The sequence below is a fragment of the Malurus melanocephalus genome, unplaced genomic scaffold (genome assembly GCF_030028575.1).
Source record: "Malurus melanocephalus ecotype Western Australia unplaced genomic scaffold, MMel_1.1 scaffold_32, whole genome shotgun sequence".
In the NCBI taxonomy this organism is placed as follows: Eukaryota; Metazoa; Chordata; class Aves; order Passeriformes; family Maluridae; genus Malurus; species Malurus melanocephalus.
The window spans coordinates 2,087,907-2,105,113 of NW_026623264.1; the positions used below are offsets into that span (position 1 = coordinate 2,087,907).

Below are 17,207 nucleotides of genomic sequence, written 5' to 3' on the forward strand. Positions count from 1 at the left end.
AGTTATATTTCTACTTTTTCTGTTCTGACTCTGCTTACACGTCCTCTCCCTGTTTCATTGTGTCACACCAGGCTCAGCCCTGGAGCAGAGCTGCTCCTCTGGCAGCCTCCTCCTTGTTCCATTTTGCCTGTCAAGGATTTAAAGTCTCAAAGCTGGGAGAGAGCAGTTGGGTGAGAAAGAATTTTGCCTGCTGAACATCCGTGGCAATTTTGAGGCAAAAGTTGTACTAATTTACAGTGCATCTTCCAGTGTTTTCTGAAGACTGGGTAAGTTCTGGACAGTGTGAATTACCTTCTGGTGACTTACCTTTTAAATAAACAGGAATCATAATTGGTTTTTATGAGAAGAATTAATGTATTCTAAGTTCTTAAAGAAAATGTCTGAATTCAAAAGAAGACCACACAGCCTTACTACCAYATATAGTCATAATTAGTTTATTAGCACTGGTTTGGAAACAAACATATTCRGGTGCTTAAACACATTTTTATTCATGTTCATTTCTAAATTTAATATATTACCATATATTACATAATGCACTGAATATTCAGTAAATGAATAATAAAACCAAAGTGCAAATTAAAGCAGCATGATCAGTTTTAGGCTATCAGGAAGGCCAAAATCACAGTAGCAGTGTAAATGACTAATACTAAGCATGTCATTCTAACATTGCTATATGCATGCTAGTAAAATGATCTCTCTGTGAACTKCTCTCACTTGTCTAGAAAAGAAAACAGCTCTTCCCTTACATTACAACTTCATAATCCTTTATTTCCTACCTTTCAGGCCTGATCCTGCAGTCCCTACTCAGCAAAATTTCCAACGCACTCTGTCAGATTAGTTTCATACTTTTTCTTTAAGCTACGTAAAGCCCATGGGCTCTCTCCAAACATCTGAATCCTAAATGACTAGAATCTAATTTCTAAACATTTAGAAATTCTAAAAATGTTCATAACAGAAAATAATATGATTACATACAAACCTAAGTGTACTAGGGCCAAATCCAGGAACAGATTTAGACAGAAGCCTTGGGAACTGCCAGGACAGCAAGGTTGGCATCGGTTGACTTAGGCACTTTCCTGATTAGCCAGTGGATCACAATTTTGGATGTAGATATCTCCAGTCTCCTCAAATACTGTTTTGAGCACCTGCATCCTGGTTTTGGATCTGGCCTTTTTTTATACTTGAGTACATGATGTATCACATTAACATTATGCAAAGACAATAAGAGAAGTGACCCTAAAGTAGAAGAAAATGATGATATAACATGATATCATAGCCAAGTCTAGAATAAGCTATTGTTCTTTTCTGTGCTTGGGTTAGGCACATTTGTTTTAACAGCTTTTAACACTGTATCCCATTTACTGTTCTTGTGCTCTAACTGCCTTTTCCTAAATTTGTGCTGAAATAAATCATTGCTGTCTTCATCTTCAGCCTCTGACACTATCTCCATTTTTTGGATRATCAATTTAATGAGGTCATGCTGCTTTTCCAACAATGTTGATATATCTTTGAGCCTAAAAAGCAAACAAAGAAATATGCATTTGGCTTTGTCATTTGATTTCAAAGGACACTTAAGTCATTAAAATTACAGATTCAAAAATTGACAGTATGCAACTTCACCATTCTAAACTGCTTAACCTTCTGCTAACAGACTATTATCTACAATACATTTAATTCTTCAAGYTGAAATACTTCTCCATGCTACAGRAAATAGGATTAAAGAACWAATCCATGGTTCTCGTGAAAASTAACTTTCTATATAGKTAAGGTAGAAGCAAAGTCCCTCTGAAAATAAAATTGTTGACCATTCTATCAGAAGTTTTTCCTATTGACTATTTTCTTGTCTGGCAATAAAAAGGCCAGAGTTGCAATGGCAATTAAAGAACCATAAACATTTAGTGGAATTCACAACAACTTTCACAGCATATTAGAAATACTGAAGAGGGCATACCCAAATACCAAAAATAAAAATGTGTCTTCCCCATTACTTCAGTTCACTTTAATGAGCAACAAGCTGTTGCTGGTTTGGGGAATGGACTTTTAGTTTGCAGGTACAGTAGGGAGCTTTAGAGTGCTTTTTTAAATATGAGTATGTTTGTAATATTGGGTCTACTTATTTTCACAGAAAATACCTGTATTTCTGCTTCAGAACTTCCAGTTCTAATGTTGCATCAGGGCTCTGTGCATACGTGGTAGAGTCCTCACACCCAAAGCAGTATTGGAACACGCTCTAAACAAACACATGGAACCAAACTGAATTAGATCCCACAGTCTGACAATAGATTAAATATGTGAATAGTAACGACATTGAAAATTCTATCTGTCATGATGTTATTTTTTTCTATTAAAACACTTGTTTTGCAAAATCTGTTTTATAGGAAAATTCAGTCTATCAAAACCAGCTGGAATGCAAAGTAAACAAGTTAAAGAAGAAAAGCTCAAATAGAGTAATTCTACTTTTCATCTGAGCACCTTTTGTAGCTTSTCTCACTTAATAAAGTTACAGTTCACTGAATATTCAAACACTAATTTTATCTGAATACAGCTGCACTCAAACAGATTTATCATTTTCACTGACCTTAGTCAAGGTCTAATCACAATTCCCTTGATGTCAGTTAATGATTGAGTCTCATCAAYGCAATGTCCTTAGCAATGTGTGCACAAAGTCAATCATATTCCTTTTAATATTCTTCTAATATTTACCATCTTACCATAAATCCACAGTATCTTGGTCTGTTGGGATATACAGTGATCGATTCCTGGTCCACCCGACTTAAGAACCAAAATGGCAGCTTCTTCTCTAAGTTGGTGTGAAGATTAACCTAAATGTAGTTTTGGATTTAGAATGAGACACTTTTTCTTGAGATAAATACACATCATATGTGAAAATAACCRTCACGCCTTTATATTCAAATTACTAACAGTGGTCCACACTGCAAACAGTGGTATGGTATTTGAATAGTCCAGCCCAGACACTAAAACCATATTTTCATACCAGTATTGAGTATCTTGGCAGAATTAATTACTCCACATAGATGTACTATCTTTTAACTAATGAGAATTTAGTATAGCAGAATGAATTTGGTGTTGTTTTGATTTTTGTGTACCTTCTTTTCACTGCAGAAGTTCTCTACTAAAAGACAACTCTGCGAATTCAAGCATCGCAGTTACTGATTTTGAGATTCTGTTTTTGGACAACTCAGAATTGATTAAACTGATGGCTGAAAAATTCTTAAAAATGCATTTGCTTGTACAGTTCCTTGCAAATTACTCACATGAGTGAAAATGGGATTCAGAATAAGATGCTATGTTCACCAATTTGCTTTCCGAAGATCCTAAGATGTTAATTAGGAATGTGATGACAAATCAACTAATTATCTAAATGGTGCTCTAGTAATGATGTGTACTTCCACTRTTTGATGCTTCCCTGGTATCTTATTCACCTGCATTGCAATCCTTTTGAGTGCAGCATACTTTTGTACTTCAGCGATATCCCCAACAGCCAAACCAATCTAGAAAAAAACAAGAAAGATTCCATTGTCTATTTTTTCATAGTCTGTGATTTCAATTGTATTTCTTATATATATTTAAATAAAAATATTCTAGAGTTAAATTATTTTTTCATTTGAATTTGAAAACTTTTTTTGGTATATTTGGAAAATMTATATCAATAAATGTAAAGAGTGTTTTTACTGACAACACTGTTGGTAAAGCACTAAAAAGCTACTTTTGTTAAGAATAATATCCCTTTTTTATTTATAATTACTGCTGTAGTGTTAAGAAACCTCTTGATCTCTTGATTGAGTAGGATCATCGCAACAACAAACAACTTTAAAAAACATGAGCGGTTTGATTTTTATTGCTCAGTTCATATGAAAACATAATTTCCTAAAAAAATGTTCAAGAGAACATTGCTGAAGATATATTACATATTTTCCCCCTTTCTCACCATTATAATGTTTTCTGATTCTATATGTTCAGGTCAGGCTAGTTAGTCAGCTTGAACACTATTTCTGATTGCTGTTTTATATGTAATGAAGATTTGACTTTGGGCTTTTTATTTTTTAATAATTATTGTTAGTGTTAGGTTATTATACATCAAGGGATTGAATAAAAATCATCGTTCGCCAATTTTCTTTATCAAGACCTCAGAATAATACATTGCAGCTCCAATTCAAATTCCATCACAACTACTACCTAAAGATACACAAAATAATCCTGCATGAGCGAGCTGTGGGAAAATACTCAGAACAGTAAACTGGATGGAAAAAAAGTCCAGAGAACGGCGACATTTCGATTGTTATCAAAATGTTAATTATCTGTTAAATAACGAATGGCTGGCACTTGCTGAAGTAATTCTATGTGCCAGAATTCTCTATATACTTGTGTGTGACCACTTTTGTATATTAATAAGTAGCTTACTTACTAGCAAGTTCATAAGGAGGATTGGAATAAGCAAGGTAAATATAATGAGAACTGTGTAACTCAGGAATGGATATGGCAATTCACTGCTCAGTAAAGGATCGAGGAATGCATCATGATAATTAATGTCTCCCAGCATCATTGCAAATGTCTTCATTATGGAAAGCAGAGGAGTGCTGTATGTTTGCTGCAAAAAGAAGTACCAAAACAAATAAAAACCCAGCTGATGAAATTTGTAAATAAAATACTGAGATGCTTTAGTTAAAGACAATATTTACAATGATAAAAATGTAACTGTATTATTCAACTAACCTGTGAACCCAAAAGGACAAAGAAACTCAGCCCAAAGGCCAATATCAGGAAAAAGAAAACCACAGCAATCCGAATCAAAGTCCTCAAAATTTCCCAGAACATCACAACATAGATTCCGTAGTTCTCAAATCTAGGCAGTAAGTAAAYAAAAAAGATATAGAATCAGTCATAGAATCACTTAGTTTGGAAAAGTCTTTGAAGATAATCAACTCCAACCATTTATCTAGCACTGCCAAGTCCACCTTTAAACTACTAAATACTGAAGTTAGAGTCCCTTGCCGTTATTTATGTAAGGCAATAAGCAATGCTGATTTTCATCTGTGAAAAGAGACACTGCCTCTATGAGAAATTCTGTGATGGTAACAAACCTGTTGTACTTTCACATTCCAAAGAATGAAATCGATCCTACTTAGAGCAAGCTTAAACCGTGTAATCTTCTATTTTAATGCAAGAAAACAATTTTCAAGATAGCATTTTTCATGAAAAATGTTTGTTCTTTCCATAGGCATGGCCAGTAAAATTTTGTACCACTGTTGCATTCAGAATAACATCAGCAACTTATCCAACTTTTTTTCCGCTTCTCAAAGCAAATTAGCAACCAGARCAATGGACAACTGGCACCACAATTCACATAGCAGCCCCACAACGTGATTTAAAAGATCTCACTTTTTACAAGATGTGAAACAAACTACGTATATGTAGTTTTAGTGTAATACAAAGTGTGAAAAAAAMCCAAAAAGAAACACATTGCTCAGGAAGAGAAGGGGAATTGCATAATTTTAAGACACTCGTGTTTCCAACAAAAGTCTGTCACCTGGCAAGCCTCTCCCATTCTTGGCTAACACAAAAACTAAATCTCAGAACAGGAATTACCATAARGGAGGTTAAATTACTTTTTCTTTCAAACCTGAACTTAGGAAATTATGTCCTTTAATCCAGGGACCGAGAGATTTTTTATGCTACTACAGTAGCAACTGTGAAAATCCCTCTCCACAATTTTCACTCTGAAACATTATGTGCAAGAYTGAAAAGGTCAAGCTGGAAATAAAGCAAACTTGACCTTCTCTTACTTAACAGGCATTCATTAGGCAAAATTCAATTCAAGTAAACGGAACCACAGGTTGCTTTGGGAAAAACCAACCTGAAAGAGTTAGAAAAAATCGTGTGTAGAGTTCTACTGCTACACACTTGAAAGCACAGTCAGGCCAGGAAGGCATTTCATCCAGAAGCTGAAGAAAGCTCGTGCAATCATCTGTTTACTTTTTACTGCTTAAGTTCAACCCTCATCTTGCCCAGAGCAGGCAAGACACGCCCATTCATTAGTCAGACACAGGGAGGACAAGGTTTGCAGCAGAGGCAATTCCATAAAGATACTCCGTTTGACATTAACTCTGTTTACAAACTGTCCTTAAACATCCCTACTACAGTAAAACAGCCCTGAAATTAATCAGCAAATGTGTTTGTCTGCCTGTCTGCAAGGCTTCATGGGGGTGATGAGTGCATCTATACWGTAAGAATTGGAAGAATGTTTATGCAGTATTTATCACATAGCTCTGCTCAGGAACAAATGTGTTTAATTTATTAATCTTAACCACTACACCCACATTATTTTTTCCCTCCACCCATCTTTCCTGCAGTTCATAACTCTTGGACACTATTGTACCAGTGACAACATTTAAGATAACTAAGGGCAATAAACAGACTTAATGTTAACTGAAGAAATAATATCCCATTGWAATTCTTGTACAGGACACTGGTGTAGAGAAGAGAGATGTGCCAATTAACATGTAAAATGATAAAAGAATYTACCTTCTCACAGGTATTACTCATAAAACCTGACTTCCTTATGCTTCTCATAATTCATATCCTGGGTTCTTTCAATGTCTATACAGTGTTATGAAAGATGATTTTTAAAAGATACAAGCATGGCCTTGCTTAATTAACATTAAATAAGTATTTTTATTTCTATACTTGCTATAACATAYGCTGTGATGCTCTACATGAAAAACACTGAAAACCACTTTACAGTTCATCAGARATTAAAAAATTCCTATGGTTTTAATCTAGAAACTTGTATTGTTTGAAAAAATAGAAATACAAAAAGCACTGTCAAACTTGATAATTCACAGTTTAGGATATGTAAAATATCTGAAAATATTAAAATATTTTATTGTAAAACCCATAAAAAATTTTACCGTTGAAGRTAAAGCAAGAAGTTCATCCAAGACAAGTATACAGCAATTGCTCCACATTCCCACTGCAAATGAGCTGGTGTATTAATAAATAAAGAAGATACAAAAATTATGCTTGTAGTATAAATGGTCCAGTCCAGTAGATTGGAGTAATCCAACAAATATTTCAATTTCTAGGATTTAAGAGAGACAGATTAATATTTACAAGTCATCCATCATTAAAGCACTGAATTCAACACCCTATTTAAATTCTCTTCTTAGTTTTAATCTTTATAAATATATGTATATAAAGTATGTGAATTGGCATTTCTCTTCTAATCAGGAAAGAATCAGATTAATTTCAATATCATACAAACTGCCACTCAAGCACACTGTCTGATCAATGCTATTTTTCTAGATACTTACCTGTTGAATCAGCTGAAATATTTCTTTGCAGATGCCCAGTAAACTCATAATTAAAACTAAACACATACACACCCTTGTGAAGTATGAGTCCTGAAACAAAAATCAAAGCACAAAAAAAAAWTTMGAAATTATTAAAGGAATGTTCATTTCAGCTCTACCTATTACCTATRTAATATATATACTGCCAAGTTAAGKAAYTCTGTTAGCTTGTGTCATATAAACTTACTACAATCAAAATTCTGCTTTACTAATATTTATTGTGAAATCCATGAACTGGGTTGGACTGTATAGGTGATTATCATGATTTTTTAATGTATCAGGATATCTTAATGAACTTTTTACATCCCTTGCGTTTATTTCCTATTCCTAAAAGCATATCCTTTTAAACTTCAGTTCCTGTTTCAGTTCTATGTCTTTTCTCTCATGTGAATCATTTTCCTTCAGTATTAAACAAATATTCAGTTCAGGGAACAAACTGATGTAAACATGTACCAAAGGTAAATTTTTCAGAAAGGATTGAAAATAAGAAATGAGAACCAAAAATYATCTACAGAGGTTGCAGCTGAATATTTGGAAACATGTACTTCAATTCTATGCCTTAGAGTTGCTAGATCATAAATAAATCTAGAAGTTATTTAAATAATCATACATTTTTGCTATAAAAATCCTAAACATTTTGTGACTATTAATAAAAGTACCTCATATTCTAATGGTCTTGCTTCATAGAGCTCTGTTCCATTCAAAGGTCTTCCTGGTTGGATGTGAGTGACCAGAAGAGTCAGTGGGATGAGACCGAGAGAATAAATGCCTAAATTCATTAGATGTGCTCGAAACCCATAGGCCATCCTTGAAAGTGAGAATGTTAAAGTTACAACACTTTACCAATTTAGAAGAGCATACATTAAATTGTAACAGCCAATAATGTCTTCAAGATGAGGAAATAAACATTYCTTGAAATGTCCCATTGCAATGAATGTGTCCATCATTTATGTGGCCAAAAGTATTTGCCATTCTGAAATACTGTTTCTTTCCTTTTTAACCTGGCAATCTTTTTATATATTTGTGCAGCAAAGAAGAAAACAAAGATACTAGTTGTCTTTCTTTGTTGTAAATATCAAAAAATCTTTACTAAAGTTATGTTTTATGAAAAAGATTTTCTCAGTTAACACTATAAATATATATATTTTAATAAACAACTTTCCGGCACAATAATCTTTATCTTGACATGCAGTATTACATTTTATGTACATTAAAACAGACCCACCATTTCATAAGCAAATATTCTTTACACACAGGATGACTGAGTAGCTCCATGCGATTGTGGCGTACCATGGCCTACAAAACAAAATTAATTTATCTAGGTAAGCAAAGGGGCTAGGACACCTGAATACTCTTTTTTTTACCTGAATACTAGCCTAATGAAAAGTAAAATGTGTGTAAGGTATTGCAAAGTTCTTTTGATTAAGCACTCTGGCCCAAATCTATCACTATCTTGCTCTCTCTGCCTGCTAAGGCATTCAGCTTCTCTGCTGTGGCTCTGTTAGTCTATTTCAAACTTATGCAGACTATTTTTGACTACTGTGAGACCCTGCTTTTACATTTAACGAGAAAATATGTATTTACATATTGTTAGACAGTATAACAACTAATTGCCAAAAGGAATTCCAGAAAGTTAGCATATTAAGCCAGAAAGTTTGGTATATAAACATATTCTSACAAAAAATGAGAAATTGACAATGCAAAAAAACCAGCAAATTTGTTTCAAGCACAGTAAGTATTTCACAATTAGCATATAAAACAAGTCAGCTTTTCTGTTTTTTCAGTGCCTTACATTTCAGTTCTACAATGAATGGAGTGTGGTTTTCTTTGATGTACTACCTGCATATACAGAACTTTATCTTGAACATTCATGCTTTTATCTAAACCTCAAAGAAATTTTATTTTTTACTTAGAAGTTTGGCCCATACTTCATTTCAAAATACTTTTAATATACAGAGTTATGGGCTTTGGAGAAGAAATACTATGATGAAAAATTCAAACCTCTTGATTTTATCTAAACCAAGTCAGCAGACAATYGTGTCAGAGTAAAACTAGAACTTACATTTAAAGTGGTAAGTGGTTCATAGAAAATATCTTCACCATCCTTTAGTTTCCTGTTAAGTCTCAGGGGACACTGAAGATATCTGAAGTTATATTCAATCTATATAACACATAAACACCATAATTTAAATATAATGCAAATTATTATCTCAGATTATATTCTTAATACAAAAAAGGACATCCTTTAGAGAAAATAAAGCATATTGTATCAAAATAGTCGAACTGGGACGTATATTCATTGTTAGCTGAACACATGCCAGCAAGATACACATCTATGACTGAAAGATGTTTAAACAGCCATTTTGAATTATGTTCAAAATGTTACTACTAGAAAAGGTCATTTTCGCAATTGTAATTTGTTTTAATGCCAACTCTAAAGAAAAGTTTGTCYTTCAAAGTTATATGGCTCTGATAAMAAAATATAAATAAAATGAGCAGTAGCAAAAATTGGCAAGTTTTCTGTTAATGATGTGGACACAATCCAAGATAATCATTGATAAGGTTGTTTTCAATAGGGCTTCAAAAGTAGCATAACCGTAGAACATTCATGCCTTMCTAGCATTGTTAAAAGCAATCTGTTGCTTAAGATTTTGGACAAGCATTTACAAAAAAAAAGAGACGCATATTGATGACAATTGCACTACTTATTATAAGCATACTTTTGATATGCATAAATAGATAGTCTGTGTTTTCTCTCGCTGCTATTTTGAAACACCCATAACCTCTGACAGCCAGCTTGACGGCAAAAATTACCACATCAAAGATACAGTTTATGGATTGCAGAAGTCTGATGTCACACATCAAAATGCATAAGCATGAAGATTACAGAAACTGACCTTCAAAGCCATTTACAGTCCAAAGGATCAAGTAAGATCTGTCACCTGATAAGATCTATGTTAATATCCGATATTCGTCTACAAATGTATCTTACATATAGGAACTTGATATATACATTAAAATACACGTGYTGTGTACATTCCCAGACTTTTTCATCTACTTACATAGAAATCTCGACTTGTCTTTTCCTCTGAAGACTCAATTATGCAGTTGTCCAACACCAGCTTTGAAGATGAACAGAAAAGTGAATTAGGGTGATATAGACAATGTTCAACAGAATGAATGTGTTTGGGCCAGAAGAAAATGAACATCAAATACAACAATCATCTRACAGAAATGACGATTCAGTCAGATTTTATGATGTGCATTTTGAAGACATAAAACTCCAGAGTTTACATGTAAGAACTAAATATAAACTCTGCAGTTTAGAAAGCTACATGCTAGTTTACAGGTATGAAGTGCAWATTGTTTATGAACTCATACATAACAAGTCATTTGCTATTTCAATATAAAAAAAATCTGCTGTGTCATTTAGCAGTATTTTAAATGGTTTTGAACCCAATTCACTTATGACTTTCATTACATTTATGCATCTTTTTATATTACTTTTATGCTCTTGTAATTCCATGCATCKCAGGAAGACCTTTCCTAATACTGAAGAACTTAAATTGGACAAACTGAAACTATCACTAAAATACAATTAAATAAGTTTGTGAATTTATATTGTTTCTATTTTGTAATAACATATATTAGTGAGGACAGCAAGCAGAAAAATCAGTGCAACATAAATAAGGTTATTCTATGCAGTCCTTTTTTTAATACGTGCAGAAAACTTACTTTAAATGAATCAGGAAGATACTCAACCATTTCCAACAAAGGACACTTATTGGCACTGGAATAGTGAGAGAAAGTCACAACAGCTTCTTCCCATCTGCAAAAAAATTATTTAAGATAATGGAAWATTAATTAATTGCTTCTGTTTTAAATCAACTACTTTCAGATTACTTGAGTTTTATTTAAGATATTGAAAATCATAACATATAGTAATTTTATGCACTATTAAATGGAAACTAAGCTGTTTGGGGAGAAAATGAGYAATATTCTGGATGCTTCTTTAAGAATGATTCATGTTAAATTCTGTTATCAATTAAACAGAAATGTTTTAACTATGCTACGACCTCCTAAAAATATGAAACTGGAATGAATTCTGGAATCTTGGGTTACAAAATTAGGCAAGTAATAATAAATACAGTAAAATCTTGTCAGTATTCCTGTAACTCTTACCAAAAGATGTAATCATTAGGCAATGGTTCAACATTTTATTCCTACACTGGGGTTTCACCATACTGTAACTTAAAATATTCTAAAATGCAGTTGAAATGGCACATTTTAAAATATTTGTAGCATTAAAAACCAGCATTAAATTAATTTCTTTAATTATTTCAGTTGTATTCACATTTTGATTAAAATTTTGCAGACATTGAAGCATTATATGAAAGGTCAAAATTATTTTTGATGGCCTCTACATGGGTGTTTTTTCCACAGAATCCAAATACTCAATTTGACCTGACAAACAATATGTTGTTCATTACAATTATGTCATTTTTTATTTGTGCTCATTAGAAAAGAAAAGAACCTCTAGATTTTTAAACTAAGTRCTCAGTTTTACTTATTAAATTACAGATTTCCAGAACTTTACCTCATTTAAGAAAACTAAAACAAAACACATAGAAAAAGAAATTCAAAAAGCATTTTCTGWATGTCTTACCTTTTGTGCAAAATTACAGCAGACACTACATCTTTTCTCCTATTGTGTATTGCTTCATGGAAAAAAGAAGCTACTGCTTTGTTGAACAGAATTTTYGCACCATAATCAAGGAGTAACCTCACTGCTTTTGCATGCCCTTCTCGTGCAGCCAGGTGCAGAGCTGTGTTCTGTGCAGACAAGCAGTAGAGCAGGACATGAGTAATTAAGAAAAGTACGTTTCAGTGCTGTCCCACATTGAAAAGCCACATGCTTTCCCYAGCTGCRAGTCTCAAATGCTTCTACTAGCAAYATAAAACTGGAGAATATTGTCAGATTTCTGATAARGATTACAGAATTCTGATAGCAAGATTACATTTTCTTTAGCTCTACAGATACAGTAGGGCAAAAGCTGAAGAGAAAACTCACTGTAGATAAGAAAAGCCATTTCATTAATATCTTTTAGTTTCCTAATTAATGAACTGAAAGTYACAAACAGGTAAAAATGATGGTATCTACAGATACAGAACATCTGCGTTTGATAATGAAGAAGAGAAGCATCCGATTATATCCAGACATACAAACAAATTTGCAAGTAAATCTTAAGGCACAGTTTTAGAAGTGGAACATTTCTTTTTCTCTTTGGTATTTTCATAAAAGTAAAGGAAATAGTGGTTTAGGAATCAAGTTACACTGACACTAACTTTTGAGAGCCTTTTGAATGCACCCAGATTTTCTGAGGAAATTAAGGACTAAGAATTGGCTTCTCATAAATTAAGAGTCAAGCTTTTTTTCTAATCTGGTAATTCTAAATGTTTTCAACACCAATTCTCAGAGAAATTAGCAACAGCCTCTGCACTGGAAATTGAATAATTATTTAAAATGCATCACCCTCTCTTTCTGCTGGCCCAGGTTCATACAAAGGCSTTCAATCCAAGAAAGGGATTCAGTCTTGACCTATTACACAATGCATTTGTCCAAACTTCAGTGCAAGACATGTGCTGTTTTTGTCGCACATCATTGTGCCATAGATTTGAAACAATATGTGAATGAGCTGTAGTTGATACCAGATTTTTAAAAATCTGTGTAAGTACTTTAAATTTACATTACCAATATTTGTACTACATTGCTAAAATATTCTTGCATTGTATAGGGGGCAAAAGGAACACATTTAATACACTCAGTATTTCATGTTTTCTGTTGGGCTGCTTGCATCTTTTTTGTCTCCCACTTAAAATAATTGGATACCAATTTCAGCAATCATGAATTTATCCAAGAAATTAACTTTTAACGGTGATGAAACATAACAGCACTGAGTCTGCCACAGGAAATTAAATATTACACATGTAATGCATAGTGGAAAGCTACTAATAGCCTATCAGTGACATTTGAAGTCAGAAGTCTAGAAGAGCAGAAAAGAAACAAATAATGTTATGTGAACACATACCCCTTCTTCATCCACTCGGTCAGTACACTTCACGTTAGTATCCAAAATGATCTGCATCGTGCGAGTGTATCCTCCAAAGGCAGCGTGGTGCAGGGCTGTCCAGCCTTTATAATCACTTACATGTAATGATATAAAATTAGCAATTATAAATGAAAAGCTTTTTATAAATTTATAGTAAATGAAAATGCCTGCTCCTTTGACTCAGACCTCTTTTTTTTTGTATGACTACTGCAGAGATGTCCACACCTCCTGTCAACTACTATGTGATGATGAATACACCATTCAGAACCAAAAGGAACAACTCAATAACAGTACTCAGGTCTCTCTCTTTTCATCTCTGTTTCTGAGACCTAAGCATCTTTGATCTGAAAGCAGGACTTAACAGTGCAAGGCAAAATGTCKGTGAACCACCAGTCCTAAGAAACCCCACTCAAGCCTGTAAGTAAAGCTGAAATCATTGTAATATTTCCAAACCAACATTTGTTTCCAAGAAAACATTCAATATTCTTATCTCAGTTGGATTTAGAGAAASCTCAGTTTCCCTAGCATTAGAAGCCTTGGCTCTACAGCTAGCCATGATTCTCTGTTTTACAAATATTTATAACCATACTCCTATACTGTATGTTTGTATTTCCATGAATTATATAATTATTTTAAAATRCTGTATTTATATTTATATTGCATTAACTTGCCAGTAGATGAACATAAAACATAGGGGACAGTTCTTTTTTGACTTAATGAATRAAAATCTGCTTACCACAGGAAGAGAGCCCCTCTCTTCAGAAGAAACTGAACTACCTTCTCATGACCATTYTGTGCTGCCAAATGAAGGGGAGTCATCCCCTTCTTATCACCTTCATTCAGAAGTCTCGTGTCTTTCATATCCCTTATGAGTCGTTGACACGTATTGATGCGCCCATAGCTTTGCAAGAGACACACGGAAATCAATATCAAAAACATGGGAATGAAAACTGTGGCATGGATTCCACTGCCCAGACTGTGCTACTAACCTGGCAGCAAAGTGTAGTGGTGACTTCTTGTCCCTGCTCTTGGAGTAGATGGAAACRTTGAGGCTGAGYAGATTATTTACAGAGAGGGCCACMCCTTGTCTGCAGGCATAGTGCAAYGGAGTGCATCCTTCGTTATCTTCATCCACTACAAGATTTTTAATGTGTTCCATCTTTTATCCCCCAGGAAATACCCAAAAACAAAAGCACAGGATTACATCTATATCTCTTATGCTCCACATCTTCTAATAGCTTACAACAACAGCATCAATATTTTAAAACAGTATCTAAAAATAAGAAAAAAAACGTAATTAAAATTAAATTTAGGCACAATGAGCATATTTTTATCTGCTGATTTGTGGGTCACCGTTTTTTCAAACTACTSTTCAAAGAACACAAGAGTTTGCCATTCTGCACCCTCCCTGCAACCCATCCACGGCACAACACAGGAAATTCTTCCTTGCTGCCATTCCCACATGCTTGCTGACAGCAGCAGAAGGCTTGTACCAAACATAAAGGTAGTCATAGTCTCTATTCAGCATCAAATCCTCTGACTCTCAAAACCTAGCAGTTCACTGGTTTACAGTGTMAATTTATTTCCCCTGTTTCTCTTTTTGATCTTCATTTCCCGATTTTCCTCAGTACCTTGTCTAACRCTATCCTATAACCTTTCTTAAAGCAGCTAAAAACTCCTCCCACAGTCCAATCCACTTATTTGTCTGAATTATTAATATGATCAAGACTCAGAAAGTCAATGCAGACAACTGAGAGTTATTATCCCTCTGTTTTAAAACTGATTCACTACATCTGCTAAAAAGGAAGGTTAAATCCATTTTGAATTTCTAATCAAAGGTGTTCACGGATTTCAGCACACATTGTAGGATCAATTATATCTGACTCACATTTAAAAGGTTATCTCTGGAGCTCTGGAGGCTATCAAATTTAACTTTTTCAAGAAAGCTTGGGTTCTATCAATATGAGTGTTCCATTTCAACATAGTAAAATACAAATTTATGTTCAAAATTTTTTAAAAAAACAAATCCAAGACTTCATTATGGTCCAGCCCACAGAAAGCTCCTGCAGAATATGCTCCAAACTACTTTACTCCTAGATGTTGACAGATTATGAGCATGTCTCCTAACTTTTCTGCATGCAAGCTGGGAAAATAGAAGTGAAAAGTTCTRTATTTTATTGCCTACCTCTTGAGCTATTCAATCCCCCAACAGCAAAATAATTTATGGGATTATGTTATTCCTTTGCCTGGCAATAAGAAAACTGTATTATTGGATTTGAAATGTTTTCATTAGAGATATGTGATATGTACCTCTTCAAACCATTTTTTGTGACACTGGGCTACTTAACAAGTACCACAAACTTTTGCAAACATACCAAAATAAAATGGCAGCCACTTTTWTGTTTACATTTTCTTAGTACRGGTAACACAATGACAAAAATTAATGCTTACTGTACCTGCARATATTTCTCATTCAGATGCTGTAATCCTCCAGGCTGCAATACGGTCAAATGCAAGAAATTCCGACCAAGATGATCTTTTAATGATACATTTGCTCCTAAATAAATATGGAAATAAATACCAGCAACTTTAAAATTGCTGGTTCTTGGCACTACATAATGTTGTTTAAGGCAAAGGAACAAATGTTGAACAAAGATGTTTATAAATCTATRAAATTTTATAAAATAAATTTTGTGAATCTAGAAAATATTCTTTCCAGTCAGGCTTGCAACATGTAATTTTGCTTCCCAACAAAATCACCTCGACACTCAGCTTTTGTCATTATCTTGTGTGCGTGCATTCTGTATTTCATTGCAGCACTAAGATTTGTATGGGGCCATTTGGGGGGGGGAGGGGGCACAAATCAAGAGGAAATTTAAAGATGTAGATAATCACCTCTTCTAATCTTTAAAGTTGTAACCTTGTTTCAGTTTCAAAACTTACTCTAAGTCTTTTAAACAAAATCAGTTATACTATTAACAAGAGGAAATACAGTAATAATCATTAACTTACAACAAAACGCAGCAATGAAAGAGATACAGTTCAAACATTTCAAGGTGGCTGTGATTTTATAAAACCAAAGGTAAGGCTGGAGCTGTGGGCTTTAGCATTAACAGATTGGTTGCTGGTACAAAATACAGCTCTCTATAAGTGGTGCATTTATTCTGCAAACCATTTATTTTGTGAGCTGCTAAGGAGCTCGGGGATGAGTGCCAGTGCCACCTCCACCTTGAGAAGCATGACACATGGCATGCACATTCTCTCACAGCCTGCTCACTCTGCATTAAAAGGGGTGAAATCATCACACCTGCTCTTCCTTTATCTCAGGGGATACCAGCAGTGTGCAGCTGTTTAGCTCAGCTACTCCTGGACTGGATGCTGAAGTTGTAAATTCAAATTGAGAGGAAAGTTGGATGCAGAGTTTGAACATGCATGAATCCTGCTCAAAGGAATTATATAGTATATTTATATTCCTTTTTACCTTTCGAGAGCAGTAAATTCACGATTTTCCATGATGCACAGGAAGTGGCCAGCAGAAGTGGGGATCGACCTTCTATGTCAACACTATCAATATTAGCCCCCTGCAAAAAACAATCCCAAATTCATGGTGAAWAATGAATACATGAAACTTTAAAATAGAGCTGCCCTTTATAAGCATAGCAGAAATACAGGCATTCTTAGTAACTCCAGGTGCCCCAGATAAGTAATTTTGCATCACATAAATTCC

General features: G+C 34.1%; 1 protein-coding gene across 1 annotated transcript in view; it reads right to left on the reverse strand.

Annotated features, from left to right (window-relative positions):
* Positions 1-449: 449 nt before the first annotated feature.
* The window catches only part of TRPA1 (transient receptor potential cation channel subfamily A member 1), a 30,032-nt gene continuing 13,274 nt past the window's right edge, over positions 450-17,207 (reverse strand). The window contains exons 9-27 of the mRNA XM_057363885.1: positions 16,962-17,061; positions 15,937-16,037; positions 14,470-14,639; positions 14,217-14,381; positions 13,460-13,574; positions 12,037-12,203; positions 11,106-11,199; positions 10,433-10,492; positions 9,433-9,531; positions 8,596-8,666; positions 8,030-8,177; positions 7,332-7,421; positions 6,930-7,099; positions 4,735-4,864; positions 4,427-4,609; positions 3,444-3,512; positions 2,712-2,822; positions 2,133-2,230; positions 450-1,514 (exon numbers count right to left, since the gene is read on the reverse strand). Of these exons, the coding sequence (XP_057219868.1) occupies positions 1,283-1,514; positions 2,133-2,230; positions 2,712-2,822; positions 3,444-3,512; positions 4,427-4,609; positions 4,735-4,864; positions 6,930-7,099; positions 7,332-7,421; positions 8,030-8,177; positions 8,596-8,666; positions 9,433-9,531; positions 10,433-10,492; positions 11,106-11,199; positions 12,037-12,203; positions 13,460-13,574; positions 14,217-14,381; positions 14,470-14,639; positions 15,937-16,037; positions 16,962-17,061 (2,373 nt within the window). The 3' untranslated portion in view covers positions 450-1,282. The remainder of the gene's footprint in view (positions 1,515-2,132; positions 2,231-2,711; positions 2,823-3,443; positions 3,513-4,426; positions 4,610-4,734; positions 4,865-6,929; positions 7,100-7,331; positions 7,422-8,029; positions 8,178-8,595; positions 8,667-9,432; positions 9,532-10,432; positions 10,493-11,105; positions 11,200-12,036; positions 12,204-13,459; positions 13,575-14,216; positions 14,382-14,469; positions 14,640-15,936; positions 16,038-16,961; positions 17,062-17,207) is intronic.